Consider the following 17,630-nt stretch of genomic DNA (forward strand, 5'->3'; position numbering starts at 1 on the left):
TGTAATATTCACATTTTGAAAGGTAAGCTTATGGTAATGATAACTCAAGTAGTTGACTTTGCCAGAAAACTTTCTAATGACTTCAAATTAAAAACGAAACAAAAAATTGGGGAAACAGATAGAAAATTGAAGTTAACATGATTTTTCCATATTTATGTCTTAATTTTTATATTGAGCATATGATGATGGTTATGTGAATTTAGCATTATCTAGTATTGGAGAAGGATAGTGAGGTATTGCAAAAGGGACAAAGGATTTAAAGCCAATATAAGAAATGAGAAGGGAATGATTTACAAAAACCCAATAAATATCCAAAAAGATGGCGGTTCTTCTTAAAGTTAACAATTTTATAACATTATAAAGAATTAATAAAAATAAATTGAGATTGGTTGTTTAATTCCTTTAAAAAAAAATAAAAATATTTCCCTAGTTTAAGGAGTTTTTTACTTCTGGCAAAAACTTGAACGGCATACCAACCTTTCAGAAATTGAGAAAGAGAAGGAGGACTAATAGATGTCATAGCTGTTAAGCAAAACTTCTTGTGGCCAGATGATGAGATTGCTTCCTTTTCTATGATTGTAGTCTCTAGCATTATGAAGTTGAAATGTCTGAACTAATTAATTGGTGGTTATGCTTCAAAATTGTCATTGAAAATTAACTAATGTCTGGACCAGACTTTTTTTATGCAAAACCATTGAAGTTTAGCAAGATTACAGTGAGGAACAAAAGTATATTACAGGAAAAAAATTGTTATAAAAAAATGTAGAAATTTGACAAAAAAGATGAAGAAATTCAAAATCATAATTAAAAATATTTGGAACAAATTCGAATAAAAAAAAAATAAATTATAAAACTCACATATTATAAAAATATTAAAAACCAAGAAAAAAATTATTGATTTTCTAAATGTATGGTTATATTTTTTAATTGATATTGTTGTATAAATTATAAAATTTATTTTTTGGATTTTCCAACAATTAGATTTTATTTTTAATTAAAAAAAAAAATTGAAATAGGTTTTATCAAAAAATGTAATGAACTTCTTCTACACGATGTGAACTTTTACAATTTCATACATCCCATTTTCCCTTGCCATCATGGGCACTTTTGCGTTTCACTGTTTTCTTATCTGAGGGTAAACATTTTATAGGCAAAAAAGACGTTGTAACGTAAAGCTGATTTAATTACGGTTGCGGACTATTAAATACCACCATGATTTCCGTTACAGCAAATGAACAAAAATTTAGACATGACGAAAATGACGAACATCTCGAAACTGGGCAAGAAAATGAAGAAAAAAAAAATATAATAAAATCGATTAAAGTGGAGATTAAATGCACACCAGAGCAACCAGCCCGTAAAAATAAATGGTGATTATGTAGTTAAAGTAGTTAGGGCAGAAATAAGGGAGAAATTGTAGGAAAATACTGTGGAAATTAATTATAAATCGATTTTAATTAAATGCTTCAAGCTATGAGCCATCACAGCTATAAATGGATTTATAGGGAAATTAAATAATATTAATAAAAAAGCTGGAACGAGTATTAAGTCGGTAGCAATAAAACGGTTTGATCTGAGAAAAAAACGTAATTTTATAAATAATAAACTGGGTTTAAAATAAAGATAATCTATAAAAAAACTAAGAGTAACAGTATAAATTTAATTTATGGGCTTCAAATCAAAACGATATCAATATATTATACAGTAACATAATATTTGAAAATTTATAAAAATATTAATAAAAAATATCTCTGAATATGAATTTAGGTATTTTACTTAATTAAATAAATGTGTATTATATATAAATGTTTAGTGTAGCATAGTTTTAGGGGTTTAATATTTCATTAATATTTGAAATAACTTAAATTATTGTAATAAATTCAGACAAAAGTAAGAAATTCATAAAGATGCATATTTATTGTAAAACTCTAGTTGTTTAATAATATTTTATTTTTTATTTTTCAATTTTCCCTATTGTTCATGTTTTTCCCCTCGGGTGAAAGAGGTGGGTGAAGGTGTAGAAAGGGACTTAATGGCAATTTATGAAAATCATAATTTATGTATGTCTTTTGCGGGACAGTTTTCAGATGTTTCAAATGGCCATAAAATATGTTTTAAGACAAGACGTCGAGGTTAATTTTCATCACCAAATTATTGAGGCAAATTTTCCAAATATTTTCCTACGGGTGGTGTTGGCTGCCTGGCGTCCCGCCCATGTCTCAACTAACTCTGCTGACGACTTCGATTTGTTTATGATAGCAAATCATAAAAATATAATTTATTTTATCAGTAACAAAACAAAGAGAAGAATCTGTTTCTTGTTTAAAGAAAATAGAAAACCCCCCTTCCGAAAAAGAAAAAGTTATGAGAAACAACAATAAGAAAATTTTGAAAAATTTGCGGTAAGGCGTTGATATGTTAAGAATTTCAGAACAAATCATAATCGCCATGTAGCCAATATGATTTACGGCAACTAAATAGTGGCCAACTGGCTAGAATAGTTTTTTGTTGTTGTTTTTTGTGGGTACCACCATAATCAACATCAAACCAAAAACAAAACCGAAACCGAAAATATCAATTAGCAATAAATTTGTTTTCTTGGTTGGCCTAAACCAAAAAACATCTAAAGAACGACAAAAATTGATTTCTATTTTCTCATGCAAATTAGTTAGAACCAAGTAGCAAATAGCACATCTGTCCAAGTTTCTTCTCTGTCAATTTTATTTAACATTTTGCTTCGATTGCTGCTAATTGAAATGTTAAATTTCCGTTCAAGCCTGTAATTGACTTTCAAATATCAGCAAACGCCCACACATTTTCCAAAAGATTTTGGGAGAATTTAAAAGACAAGGCAAACGGGTTGACTTGCCAAATAGTGTATTTCAAATGAGACAAGACAATCCATAAGCATATATGAATGAATGATAATATGGAAATGCCGATATACATACAGAGATGACAAATTGTCATTATAGAAATAGAAATACACTTTGAAAAATTCACAATAGTTTTAGAATTTATCTTGCAGTTGCAATGTAAGTGAAATTTAAATGATCAAATAAGGGCATGCTTCTCCTGGAACCTTATGAGTTAAATTTATTGCATACTTTGAGGTGCTTGGAAAATATTTCTTTTATAAAATCAAATAAAGATAGTTCCTTAACATACAAATGTTTTATGAACGAATACGAAGTTGGTAAAATACAGTCGTTTTACCTAAAAGTATGCTATGCTTTTATAACTTAAAAAAAATTTTTGAAAATTTTTTTTTTCTAAGTAATTAAAAAAAATATAAAGTTTACAAATGAATAAGCTAGTTACCAGAGTTTGGGAGATTGATTCTCTTGGATATGCCACAAAGTTTACTTTCTTTACTTTCTATTTAAGATTTCTTTAAGTGTACCCATCCATCTTCCCCTGTGGTCTCTTTAGAGACCCTTCTCTCTTTCTCCCCATACCATATTGAAAAAATGAATAGGAAAATCGTAAGTAGAGTGTTAAAATTGATGAAGACATTTTCGACATTTTCACACCATTGAGTACCACCAACAACTTGCATTCACTGCTTCGATGTTCAATTCAATGTTCTGCTACAGAATTTACATCCCACCATGCATGCAATGCCATCCATGTGTCTAGCATATGTATGCTGAAGATGACTCTCTATTCATTTATACAATTTAATTTCAGTTGCATGATTTGTGGGGGAGAGGATGGGGATCTCCTCTAACCCTCCTTTTAACCAATTCACATTTCATATATTTTCAATTTTGGCTAGCATAAATTTTGAAATGTTCAATATTCGAGCTCATAATTTTATTTCATATAAGCTTTCGTGTGTACATAAATACGACATAGGTTTAAGGAAATTATCTCCAAGATTTATTGATTATTTTTTGCTCCATATTGCTCGTGGTGTCTGGTCCAATGGTCTATGATGTGTCAATTAAATTTCAATTTTTTATGGTAATTAAAAGTTGTATGCCAATTTCTAATTTATATGTAAGATACATGGTTATTAATTGTGTGATATTAAATGAACATATGTTTAAGTCATAGGGAGAATTAGCATATCTCTTAAGAAATTCAAACTATAACAGGGTGATTCAGAATTTTAGAAAATAATTTTTGTTTAAAAATAATGAATATGTTGAGGATATTTTAGATTTTATTAAACTAAAAGTAATTCTAAGAATAGAGATTTTTAAAATTTTAAGAAACTAATTTTGATATCTTTTATATTAATTTAATTAATTTTTTTAAATTATTTTTAATAGCCTAGTTCTTAATTTTTTGCATTTAGCTCTTCTATAATTTTTAATTATTTTTTCCACTAATTTATTTTTATTAACAACTACGAGTTTTATGCGACATCTTTTTTATTATTGATACACGTTTAAATTGAATTTAAAAAAATTCCATTAACGTTTTGTTTGTCATACTAGAGATTAGATAACATTAGGCTAATGTCAAATAGCCAGGCTGCCATAAAAATGGAGAGGATTAACCGAAAAACCTTGCGTTTGAGTACGTGCTCGATAAATTAAAAAAAGTTTTATTTTCAGTTTTTTGTTTTTATTACAAATATGTCAACATTAGATTTCAACATCAACGCAGGCAGCAAGAGAAAATATCTTAAAAAAAAAAACAATAAAGCATCATGATCAGGGCTAAACGGAAACGGGAGATGGGGGACCAAAATATTTGACACACATACACAGATATGATTGTATAAACTTACTCTTTAGCACAGTCTTATGATTGGAGTATATAACAAATAATAAAAATAGTTATAGAGAATAAAATATTTGTAGATTAGTTATGACTTTTTGGAATATAATGAGGGCCTTGCAGATTATTATGGGGGTGGTTTGTGTTTTTTTTCTTCATCTCAACATCACCAATATTTTATCAATGTTATAGAATGGATATTTCAATTTCCTTTCATTTATTTTAAGTTATTCTAGTGTGTGTGTGTTTAAGAGAGCTAGTGATTTTTGCCTTTAATAAGGAAATAATCAATTTAGAAAACAATCTAAATCTATAGGCAACGTGATGTCCCACAATTGCAACTGGCTACTGGTACACAACGACATTCATTGGAGCATAATCATCTCACGATTATCATACAGCAGTAGTAGCCTAAGTAACACACAATAAATTATTTGATGACATTGCGGTTAAACTAAAAAATTGTAATACTAAATCAACAAAATTCATAAATGAAACGAAAATGTATAACGAATTGAGTAGAGCCATTAGCATTTAAACTATAATGATGACACTGGGGATGACAATTCATGGAGGAGCAATAAACATTTCTGGCAGTAGTAGTGGTGGCAGCCACATATTTGTTCAATTCTTGAGAATTCAAATCAAAGCCATCAGTCTCATCAGTGATCTTCTCTATATTCAATTTGATCTTTGGTAGAGATCCAACGATTTACAATTTTCCACAACGTAAAAGTTACATACAAACTCAAGATTTTCTATGGATGGGTAGACAGATATGTTGATAAAACATCCGGGGCACAATGAAAGATTGGAAAAAGGTTTGAGAAGGGCCTCTAAAGAAGTTTACTTATTGAAAGGTCTTCTATAATGAAGTCTGTAGTTATGAGTTTATGAGTAAAATTTTTCATAGCAAAGACCTCCTAAAAAGAAAATGGCAAGGCTTGAATTTGAAAATATGTAAGTGTGCTTTGTTGTTATTTTAATCACATCTTCAATGGCCTTTGGCATAAATATTTGCAAAGAAAGGGTCATTCAAGAAATGACCACAATACAAAAATATGACACTATGAGTAGGACAAAGCTTTACTTCGCCTTTGAAAACATTTGTTTCCAATATTAGTTATTGATGTAGGTCTACTGGGTACAACTTTATTTAATGAAGTATAATGTTTCATATCAAACATATTACAACATGGAAGGCCATTACCTTAAGGCCTTAAATTTCAACACCTTCCTCTTTTTCCATCTGAGATTACTTAGCTTTAGATTTCTTCATTGTATAGGTTTTGATCGTTTATAAACAAATAAATTATCAAATCTCAGTAGTTACACTAATTTCTACAAATGCATTGCAGTTTTACTACTCTGACTACTATTGGCTTTCCTATGTGGTGGTGGCGGTGGCTGTGGGCTTGCCTCATGACGAGCATATTTCGAGCAAATTGATTTGAATTGAATAATTGCAAAACAAGACCAGTTTTCAATTGCCTGACAAAAACCAAATGAACCTACAGTTGATCAGCATTGTTGCACTCACCCAAATTATAGATTCCATTGATGTATTTCTAAATCAAAGTAAATCAGTTCAGCCGTTAAGTAAGATGTCCGTTTTTAAATCTCTTTGAGATCAGTCGATTTGTGGAAAATACAAAGCACGTTGTTTGAGCTTTAAAAACCAATTGATAACTAAGTAAATTAATTGAATTTAAACGTAACAAAAAACTAAGCAATAAAAAAATTGGGCAAATATGTGATACGTTTTGCTAATACGCAAGAAATTGTATTGTTGTTTTCCCCCTCTAATACTAATAATCATTATCAAAAATTTGAAATTTCCAAAGACGAAAATACGAAATTATTGCTTTGCCTCCAAAGCCGGCATATTGATTGAGTCTAGGGAATATTGAACTGTATAAAAAACGAAAACAAAACATATTTTTTTATGAAACTGATAGACAGTTAAACACCAAAAACTAGCCTCCGATTATTTTCGATCGATAACCAAAAAACAAAAAAAGTTTAAACAAGTGTTTTGGTTTCTATTGAATCGCTTCAACACACTTCTCAACAACAAAATAAAAATCACCAATACCCATAGAGAGAAAAATAAAATTCTAAAGAAATTTCTATATGAATTATTAGTTTAATAACCTTCTCAACTCACGGCAATATAGATTTCAGATTGATATGCTTAACATCCCACTTTATCATTTTTATAGATGACCACTGTTCATTATAATTAGTGGGAACCCCTATGCTTTGGTTGACCCAGCAAAATTAAAAACGTTCAAATAAAATCCATCAATCGATCTATCAATTGGTTTATTCAAGCGTTCTAGCTCAAACTAAAGGAAGAACTCACAGCAAAAAAAATAAAAAAACCTCTGACCAATCGACCGACTCATTCAATTGGGTGATCGCCCACTTCAGGCACGCTATCTTAATTATAAATATTGGTTTTGAGGGATTCCATTCTGAGTTTTTGAAGCGTTACACATTTTTGAATTTCAGTTACAGCGGCGTACAGATGTACAAGTGGTTGTTTTTGGCTGGCTTGGATGGTTTCATGTGTTTAAAGGCGCCAAACGACGACCATAGCATTTGGTTTTCATTTAACAAAAATCGAATTTTTGACAGTGACATGCAAACTTCCTAGCAAACCGAAAACAAAGTGATACAAATATACAAAAATGAAAATAGACGAAGCACGAAAAGAGATCACAAAAAGTGATGAACTATAACATTGGTATTGATACAAAAAAAAAACTGATTTTTAAAAAATTAGAAGACAAAAAAATGTTTGGGAATTAATATATAAAGGAAAAATAATATTAAAAATTTAAACAAAAAAAAAAAAATAAACAATACAAGATATATATTTAAAAGGAAATTCATTGGCTGTATTAGCTAATATAAATAAAATATGGATTAAAAATATGGATCCTAAAAGTATTCAACATTTTTATTTTTTTTGCTAATCCCAATTAAATTACCTGGAAATTTTAAATGGCTATTTTCTCAAATTCTTATATTCTATACAAAATATTCTTATATTTCCCTCCATCCTCTCTAATAATCCAACCTCTAACCAATATCCAATACCACGAAACATTCTATACCCCTAAAAGCATACCACAATTTATATATTTTTGCAATTCCATGAATTACCAATAATTCCTATGGCTTTGCTTATGATTTTTTAATAAACCTAAAAGCTTTATAAATTATTATCAAACCCATTATTTGAATATTGTTTTTTGTATACTAATAATTCAAATAATCTTACTCCTAACCAAATGCCTGCCCCTCAATTTCTATTTTACCCATACTAAAGACTAATAATAGAAATTGATTTTCAGTATTATTTAAGCAAACATTAAGCCATTCTAGTACATTTTCTGAAAAAAAACAAACAGGGGGAATTTGTCATTTTATCTATTGTAAGCCTATTCGCCCTCCCTGGTTTTCGAACAACAAACAATACCGATTTCACTTACTGCTTATGGCATTTTTGTTCCTACTCGCTTGTATGTTTTTTTTTTCGTTTCGTGAAGACTCCTCCGAACAATATTTGCAATCATTCAATGGCATATTAATGTTTACCCAAAGTTGATGATGCACTTCTCATGGTGGCTTTATAGTCATACAACAGAAAGAAATCCGTATACGCTGGTTCTATTGAAACCAAATCTCCATTTACCTCCTCCTACTCAATTGCAGAAAAATTGCAGCTAGCTGCTACTGCTCCAATATGGGTATATTAACATTCATGTATTTATTCATGTTTACCAAATAGCTTTTTAATGGATTTTCAAATAACGACAACAACAATCTACCAAAAGAGTGATATAAAAAAAACATCAGCCAACAAAAATAAAAAACGAACCAGTACCAGAATTCAATACCCAAGAAGTTAAAAAAAAGCCTGTTTTGAAAAGAAGACATCATAGTACAAAACATCGAAAAAATCTTGTTGATGAGCCCGAAATGAGGATGCTACTACTGATGATGCTGATCTATAGAAAATGAATTTCAAAAGAAATTTTCAAATAGAACACCTGCATACAAAAAATAAGGCGGTAAAAGATATTTGTTTGTGTGAAAGAAAGAAAGGTTAAATACAGATAGAAAAGCTTAGTAAAGATTGAAAAAAGGGATAATACGAGTATGAAAGGAAGTAATATTTGGGCAAATAAAAGGAAAATAAAACCAAGCCCAAAAGTAGGCTTCGATTTTTATTGAAATGTTATTTGAATTTAAGAGTTATGGATATTTTAGGAAATCTTAAACAATGAAAAAATAGTTTTTATTTAATGTTTTAGGACGCAAATATTTATGGAAAAAATCTAGTGAAGCCTAAATAGGGTTTAAAATAATTTAAAAATTTATTATCCGGAAAATTAGAAAATTATGATTATTAATTTAAATTAACATAGTTTTATCCCACGATTTGTCTTATTTAGAATATTATTAATTATCCATAACTTGCCTCTCAATTAATATTTGCAAAATAAACCTGCACACATGTAATCATATCTTCGCTTCAAATTTACGTTTACATGAGGAAAACCAAAGTTATTACCAGATATTTATGAACATATGTAGCATATAAATTTTGAAAATTTTTCGGGACATTTTCGACTGTTTGCTTTAGGGAAGAGTGGGGTAGGGTCGCGGTTTTTTGCACATTTCAACTTTAAAAGAAAAATATTGGAGAGTGTCACTTGAAAACATTTGAACAGATTTATCATGTTCCAACACGAAAATACAAAAACAAATAAACGCTTTAAGCCTTATAGACACAAAGTGAGCCATAGAGGATCGAAGGCAAACGGAGACCCAGCCACTTTAACATTGCACACAACCATAAAGTAAATAATGATTTTAGTAAAGAAAACAAACTTGTCAAATAATCCAAATTGTGTCTGGTTAAAAATTGAAAATTATGAACAGTTTTCATCTATATAAAAAAAAATATTTAAAAGAAACCAAACCGAAATTATTTTACACTGTCTGCCAGGCGATTGAAAAGTATAAAATATGCCTCATTTCGTGACAAGAGGACAGACGGACAGGGATGCTACTGCTAGCTGTGGCGGTTTGCTTGGCTGCTGCTTTGACTGTTCGAAATGCATTTAGAGACATTAAATTTTATGGTCGCATATGTTGCATATTTGTTATGCGTCTCTATAGATATGCATTGGCAGGCAACAAAAAACCCCTAAGGAATGATTGTTGGAAGATGCAAGAAAACGACGGTGTATGAGACAATATTGAAACTTTTCTTGCTGTTGTTGTTTTTTTTTGGTATTGCTGAGGGCTTTTTTGTTTTGAGGTATATTTGTTGGCTTAGAATGGATTATCACATATTAATAATAACAGAAAATAGGGAATTTTGAAAAATTAGCTAAAGTTTTGCCAGAGTTTTTTTTTTTTTATGTACTGCCATACTTTTTCATTTGAGTAATAATGTGTGGGCTTTATGGTTTTAGATAGTTTTTGTTGTTGTGAAACCATATATTAATTATAAATCAAACGATATCAACTGAAATGCTAAATGGTGGCATGACTTCCTTTCAATGGCGGTGGTCGTTGGTCTCTAACACTAGAACCTCAAATTATTAATTTCGTGGTATTAGGTTTTGCTGTTTGGTTTTTATCATCAAAAACAAATGCTTAAATTACTTTTTCTCTATGGAAATTTATCGTTTTTAATTTTTGAATATACGGATATATAGTTTTTGTTGTTGTATTTTGGTTATGGTAAATATTTGTGGTATTATTTTCATATTATAGATTATAAATAGTTATCAAATTAACATAATATTCCCCCCGGTTCCCGTTTTTTGGGCCTTTACCATATACCACAATATAATAATAGAAAAACATTATATGTTTTTTAATATAATATAGAGGGTACATGTGTTTTTTTTTCTCAATATCGTTGCCGAGGGTTTTTTGTTTGTGTATAGAAAAAATTATCCCCCTTTATTATGGTTCGATGGTGACTGATGACTTATCACTTTGTCACATACATAAAACAAAATGAAACGACAACCAATTTCGTTCACATGTGAAATTAAAACAATATTGAATATTATGTGATATTCGTTGTTTTTTTTTGAATAACCAAAACATAAATTGGCACGGTTATATGAATAATACCCAATCTTTCTCGACCACCTCCTTATACAAATGTGTGGGGTTTATCACTACATAGATTATAATTTGTAATAAAACGACAAATCTATAACATAAAAAAAACAAAGCGGAAGTTGTTGAATTTTTTAGACATTCTGATGAGAAAATAAAAATTAAAAAAAAAATATTTTGAATTAAACATAAAGTTAAAATCTAAAATACAAATATAAGGAAATTTACAAAATTTTATTTATATATGATAACAGTAAAAAATATATAAATACTTGAGGTCTTTTTACCAAATAACAAGAGGTTTTATTAGTATCTTTCTCCTAGGAACCCCCTAAGAGTATGCAATAAAATATTTTAAACCAAAAACGCCTAAAACTCTAAAATTCAAATTGATTTAATTATTTATATAAATAAAGTATTGTGTTGAATAGCTTTTTAAAATCATTTACATGATTTAGTTTTAAAAATTTCTTAAAAAACGTTGCCTAACACTATGCAACAAATATATTAAAAAATCATATCGTAACTTATAGCAGTTTTATCATAATGTTACAACTATAATCTTTTTTAGATTTATTTTTCTTAGAAAAATTAGAGGCTTTTATATATATATTTTTTTTAATTTCTAAAACTTCAAACTCCTTAAAATATTCTTTTGGAATAATTTAGGTTTCTAAATTAGTTCAATAAATTTAATAAAATAATATATATTTTAATAAATTTTTTAGCACTCCAAAAAAAAGTTTCCTTACATTTCAATTTCTTCACCTCATGATTATGCGTTAAGTAGTTTTCTTTGTAACTCAGTCCTTAGTTTAAATGGCACTAATGATAAAAACAAACATATGTAATTATAAACAAAACTCTCCCACCAAACCACCACAGAAAGATGCACTTGATGATTCCAAAAAAAAAAAAAAAAACAATTTACCCCAAAGCATAAAACTACCACATGTGCCCCGTATAAAAGACAATCACAAAAACAGACAGATGAAAAGCCAGACGGACAAAATAAATACGATGAAGGCTTATAAGAAGGAAAGGAAATTTAGGCAAAAAAAGAGTTGAAGATCTTCAAAGATCTCAAGAATTCCAAGCAATAAATTATGTGATTCCCTTTAAGAGATCTGCAAAGATCAATGATATATTTGTAAATGTTTACAAGGTCAAATACCATGAATAGCTCGAATCACAAATGATAGGGAAAAGCAAATAAAGACAACCAATCAAAAATGTCAGATCCCTGAAATAAAAGCCAAAAGGGTGAAAAACTTTTTGATATGACTTTTATTTGTTAAAATTTGTAAGTTTATCTAAAACAATTTGCCAAAAATATCCCAGAAAGTTTAACTCTTCAAAAAAGGGTTCAAATACCCCAAAAATCCTAACTTTTTAAAAGACAAACAATTGAAGGCGTAAAAAATTAACTTGTCAATACATTGTCATAAAGCCTTTGGATTGGTATCTATTCCCCGATAAAACGTCAAATGTCCTGGCTGATGATTTTCCCCATTTATTTGTTTGATTTTTTGGTAGACAAAAAAAAGCCAACAAACAGGAAAAACAAATAATTTCCTTCCCTCTTTAGAAAAAAGGCAAAGATACAGGTTTTTCCATCGTAATATCCCTTAAGATAGCCAACTAAGGCAAAACAGTCCTGATACCAATATTGGATGGAACCTTTTATTGAAGGAAAAGTCTTATGCCTTCCTTTGACGGGAAAGCTTTAAAATCCCGCTTTGCCTTTTTCAATTGTGCGTAGCATTGGATGTCCGTCCTTCCTGGGATCCTTAGCGTAAAGATGTTTTTTTTTGGGTTTTTTGGCATTAAAACTGTCTGCGGTCTATCTTAGCTTTTTTTCTATTCTCGCATTTCATTGCCTATTCATTTAATTTTTTCTTTCGCACTAAGGGAAGGGTGAGTATAGATGATTTCATTAACGAAGGGTGGGTGTAAGTGATGCTCAAGTACTTTTTGGCACCTTTTGCTCTTTGCTTGTGAATCCCCTTAAGAGAGATAACGACCAACACGATTTTGAAATCATATCAATTTCAAAATTTGTTGCAGATAGAGTAGAAGATACCCTCTGGTTTATTTTTGTTTTTTTTTTGGGTAGAAATGTTTGTTTACGCAATGATTAAGATAGCTCTAAATGAATAAACAATAAATACAAGTAAATGTAAATAAGTGATTGAGTTGATTTTCTTTTTCCTCAATGATAAGACTTAATGATGAAATCTAAAAATGGGACAATGATATCTCTATCAGGCACACAAAATGTATCAATCAAGGGAAATGGAGAATATAGTAGAGAATCCTTAACATAGGCAATGTATTTGTAGCTCCTGAAGATAGGCTTTGGTTTTTGTATAAAAAATCCTAAATGCCCATTTTTATAAAATAAAAATAATTAAATAAAGCTTACCTCTTTCTCTTTGGCAGCTACAAAATCTGAGTGTTTGGGTTCCATTTGAGTCCCTCTACTCTCATCTTCTGGTTTCATATCCTCTGTGGCGGTGTTTGTCTTTTGTTGTTTTAGCATTTCCGTTTCCGCACAACTGGCATTTAAACTATGTTTATTATCACTATTAAAACTATTGATATTTTTGTTGTTATTGTTATTATTGTTACTAATCGATGTGCAATCACTAACTGGCTCCTGCTCTTCGTTAGTATCCTCTTCCTCCTCGCCATCATCGGTGGCGGTGGCGGTGCGATGGTGTGGGCTATTATTAATGTTGTCTTTTTCCGGTGTATGTTGAGTATCACTTGAGGCCTTATCTAATGATGATGACGATGATGCATTATCTTGGTGTTCCATTGTCTTGTTTGTGTTGTTGTTGTTGTTGCTGTTATTGTTGGTGGGTTGTTGCATTTCCTCAGCACTTGAGTCCTGTGCATTGTTATGTGTGGTGGTAGCAGGTTGTGGTGAATGCATAGGTGATTGTTGCTGTTGCACTGCGGCAGCAGCGGCGGCCGCTGCTGCTGCAGCAGCTTCCATCATCATAACTTGTTGGGCGTGATTGAAGAACAATTTGGGATTTAAACAGCCGTTCAATTGTTGTTGATGACTGCTACCGCTATCCGATAGGGGTGGAGAGGGTGAGGGTGTTGTTGCCAAAAGATTACCACCGTTCTGATGCAATGTTATGGCTGCAGCCACACTGTTAAGCAATTTCGTATTGTGTGAGTCAAATGAGGAAGGTGTTAGGCAATTGTTTGGTGGGATATCGGTGGCCGATGTTGGATTAATGTCACTGTTGACTTCTGCCGTTTCACCGCTATTGCTGATGTTAGCTGCTGTGGAGGTGGCGATAGATGACAAGTCAATATTATTGTCACTTTCGCTGTTTGTATCTGTATTTGGGGTATTGGTGGATAGTTGCTCCTTCAGAGTATTGACTTCTTTTTCAGCCAAGGTAGCTCTCTGTAATTAGGAAAAGAAGAAAAAATGAAGGGGTTAGTGAAAAAGAAAAATGAATAGAAAATTGCAAATTTGACAAAGTTTATAAACATTTCAAGTTAGTTACTGGGTGTTAAGATTAAAACATAATAGTAATAGGAAATAAACTTTCGTAGTGTTAGTTTCTGCATGTACTAATTTTTTTGTGATCATATCTAGAATAGTTCATATGATCACAAAAAATTTAGTACATGCAGAAATTAAAACGACGAAAGTTTATTTCCTATTACTATTATGTTTTAATCTTACCATAACATAATAACATAATTGATACATGAGGCATATATTAGTAAATTTTACAAAGTTTATGATCCTGTCTATATATTATTCCCACCTAAGGCCTAATTACTTTCGGACAATTCCTCCAACAAATCATTAAATAGTCTAACTGCGGCCTATCTTTTCAAGACCTATTTGCCATAAATTTCTAAAGACTCCTTCGGTAAGCAATTAACCTTTTTTCCCTTTTTTCAAATTTATGTTTGAAACTTTTTTGTGTTTGGCTCTCAATCCGATTTCTCTTAGTTCTTCCTCTGGCCACAGGGAATGTTTGTCTTTCTTTGACCAGCATATTGAATATGTTATAATTTTTTTCTAAAACAATTGTCCTACAGTTAAATGTAGTTTGATTTTACCGAAACCCATAAAATGGGGGGCTTTGTAAATAGTTTCCACTTTGTGTGTTTTTTTATTCCAAAAAGGAGAACCCTCATTAATTTTACTTTTAAAGTCATTACGGGCTAAATTTAGCCAAATTAATACATTACAACTTTTGATGTTTTACAGACCAACCCTTCATTTGGTAACAAACAAAAAAGGCAAAGGAGTTCTTGTTTTATTTTAACGTAGGGATTTAAATGGTTTATTTGCTATTTTGTTGGTTATCGATAAGCATTTGGAACTATTAGTGTTTGGGCTCCTTAGTTTTGGAGCTAGGGGGAGTTTTGCCAAAAAAATTTTTTGTGGGGTTTTGGTAAAGGAATAGCAAGAAAACAAGGTAAAGTTTGGATTCCTTTTTTTTTTGTGTATTTTACTTTAGCCAAATTAGTCTGCATTATTTTTGGTTTTGTTTACTTAAAGTTTAAGGTTTTATTTTGGTTTGAGAATACCCCCCAAACGGAAGTAATAAGCTTTCGATTAAATCAACACAAGGCAAAAACTTTATATTTGTTGTATTTGAAATCGTTTGTAATAAAAAAACAAAAAACACAAAATTAATTGCAAAAGTTATAAATTTTCATTTTATCATAATTTTGGAAGAACCCTATTCAAAGCCATTTCGCCCATCACCATCAGCCGTCTTTCAGTCGAATATAAAAATCGATTTTAAGGATGACAGCTCCAAACTTCTTTACATTCAAAAAGAGTTTCCACCAAAAAGGTATATAGTACAACAAATCATGTAATCCGGTGATTAAGCCTGATCGACTTTGAAATCAAATGACAGACGCCTGATGCAACATGGAACTAAGAGAAGCGAAAAAATTGGCCAACGGCTATTTTCAAAGCACAAAACTCAAAAGAAATCATGGATATCATGAAGAAATGTCTGTGGCATCAACATCGAAAGGGAAACAAAGTATTGTGGTGGCCTTAAGCTGATAAATACACGGAAGAAAATGATATACAAAAAAAAAAACAAAACAAAACAAAACAAAACAAAAAACAAACAAATATAAAATAAAATACAAAATATTTTTTTTTTTAAATTAACGCCTATTTTTAACCCTGGACAGTCATCCTTCGTCAAAATGACGACGCGTAATTTCATTTTCGATCTAAAATGCATTTTAGTCGATTGGGAAATGATAAATTTAAGTTATACAAATGCAAATATTTTATGAATTTTTGTTGTATTCTAATTAAAAACAAAATGAATAAGAAAATAAATTCAATTTTGGTTCACATTTTTGCTCACAGTGCAAATTATAGCATCTTGAAATAAGCCGTAGTCAAAATGACGAAGGATGACGTTAGTGTACAAAAAATAAGGATGACTGTCCAGGGTTAAGGAAATTTTCGTGATTATGTTAACTAGAATATTATTGATCGCTTAATTTGGACATAGTACATTATAACATTTTTCTACATTAAAAAAAAAAAACAAAACAAAACAAAAAACAAACAAATATAAAATAAAATACAAAATATTTTTTTTAACTAACGCCTATTTTTAAGGAAATTTTCGTGATTATGTTAACTAGAATATTATTGATCGCTTAATTTTTAACCCCCATATTCATAAAAGTTAACATAAACTTTAAACCTACTATTACCATACAAATTCCTTCGATAAACCTACAGTAGATTATTATGAATATAGGCATAAATGTATAATGGACATAGTACATTATAACATTTTTCTACATTTAAGAGGAAGTTTACTAAATTTTAAAATTGTTGTATATATTTGAAAAAGTTAAAGTTAATAAATTAAATAAAAAAAATTTATATCAAATAAATATTGAATTTATTCTTTTATTTCTTGTGGTGTATCCGCGTCTTTCATTTGCCTGCTTATAATGTGCCATTTAGGGCATGGTTGACTGGTTAAAGTAAGGCCATCGTCCGTCTACATGGCTGGCTGTGGTCGTATTAAAAATCCATTTCAGCCAGACAGCGACAAAGTCGTCAACACTGCCTGCCATACACCAAAAGCCATCACATTACAGAGGCAAACAACGCAACATATAATACAATGTCCTTGGTAATCATCAATAGAACTTCGACACAAACGCATGCCAGGATTTTGAAAGCCACCTTAAGGACTCAAACCAAAAGAATTCGTCTTCCCTAGCAAAGATGAGAATTGTTGATAATTTCTTTGTTTTTGTTTTGCTACTCCCCGTGCCCAAGCCTAAGCAAGTAATAAAGGCAAAGAAGACGCGAAATACAATTCATTCATTCATTGCCTCTGGGTTATATTTGTCATCAACTCATCATCAGCTTTGGCCATCATACCAAACCATAAATATCCTTTGGTAAGAAAGAAAATATGCCAATATTTTATATTTCAAGCAGGACATGAATTCAAATTTATAAAAAACAAGAAATAAGGGTTGTTTTGCCAAGTCCTTGTGCCATTCCCAAGTTTGTTGTGTGTTGTTGTGATTGTCTAAAGTGTTTTCCAAATACTTGAAAATCGATTATTATTTGTATTTAATAATTCATAATTACCAAGGCAAGGATTTTCTTTAAACTCCCTTATTGTCTTAGTTATAGACCTTAAAGTATTTGCTTGAATAAATATTTAATTTGTTACTTTTCTCGAAAAGGTAAA

General features: G+C 30.3%; 1 protein-coding gene across 2 annotated transcripts in view; it reads right to left on the minus strand.

The window, feature by feature from the left end:
- Positions 1–17,630, minus strand: part of ct (homeobox protein, cut) — a 102,068-nt gene that overhangs the window by 28,731 nt on the left and 55,707 nt on the right. For both annotated transcript variants that reach the window (XM_075298622.1, XM_075298621.1), the window contains exon 2: positions 13,313–14,314. In XM_075298622.1, the coding sequence (XP_075154737.1) occupies positions 13,313–14,314 (1,002 nt within the window). The remainder of the gene's footprint in view (positions 1–13,312; positions 14,315–17,630) is intronic.

Source organism: Haematobia irritans, chromosome 3, assembly GCF_050003625.1.
Source record: "Haematobia irritans isolate KBUSLIRL chromosome 3, ASM5000362v1, whole genome shotgun sequence".
NCBI lineage: Eukaryota > Metazoa > Arthropoda > Insecta > Diptera > Muscidae > Haematobia > Haematobia irritans.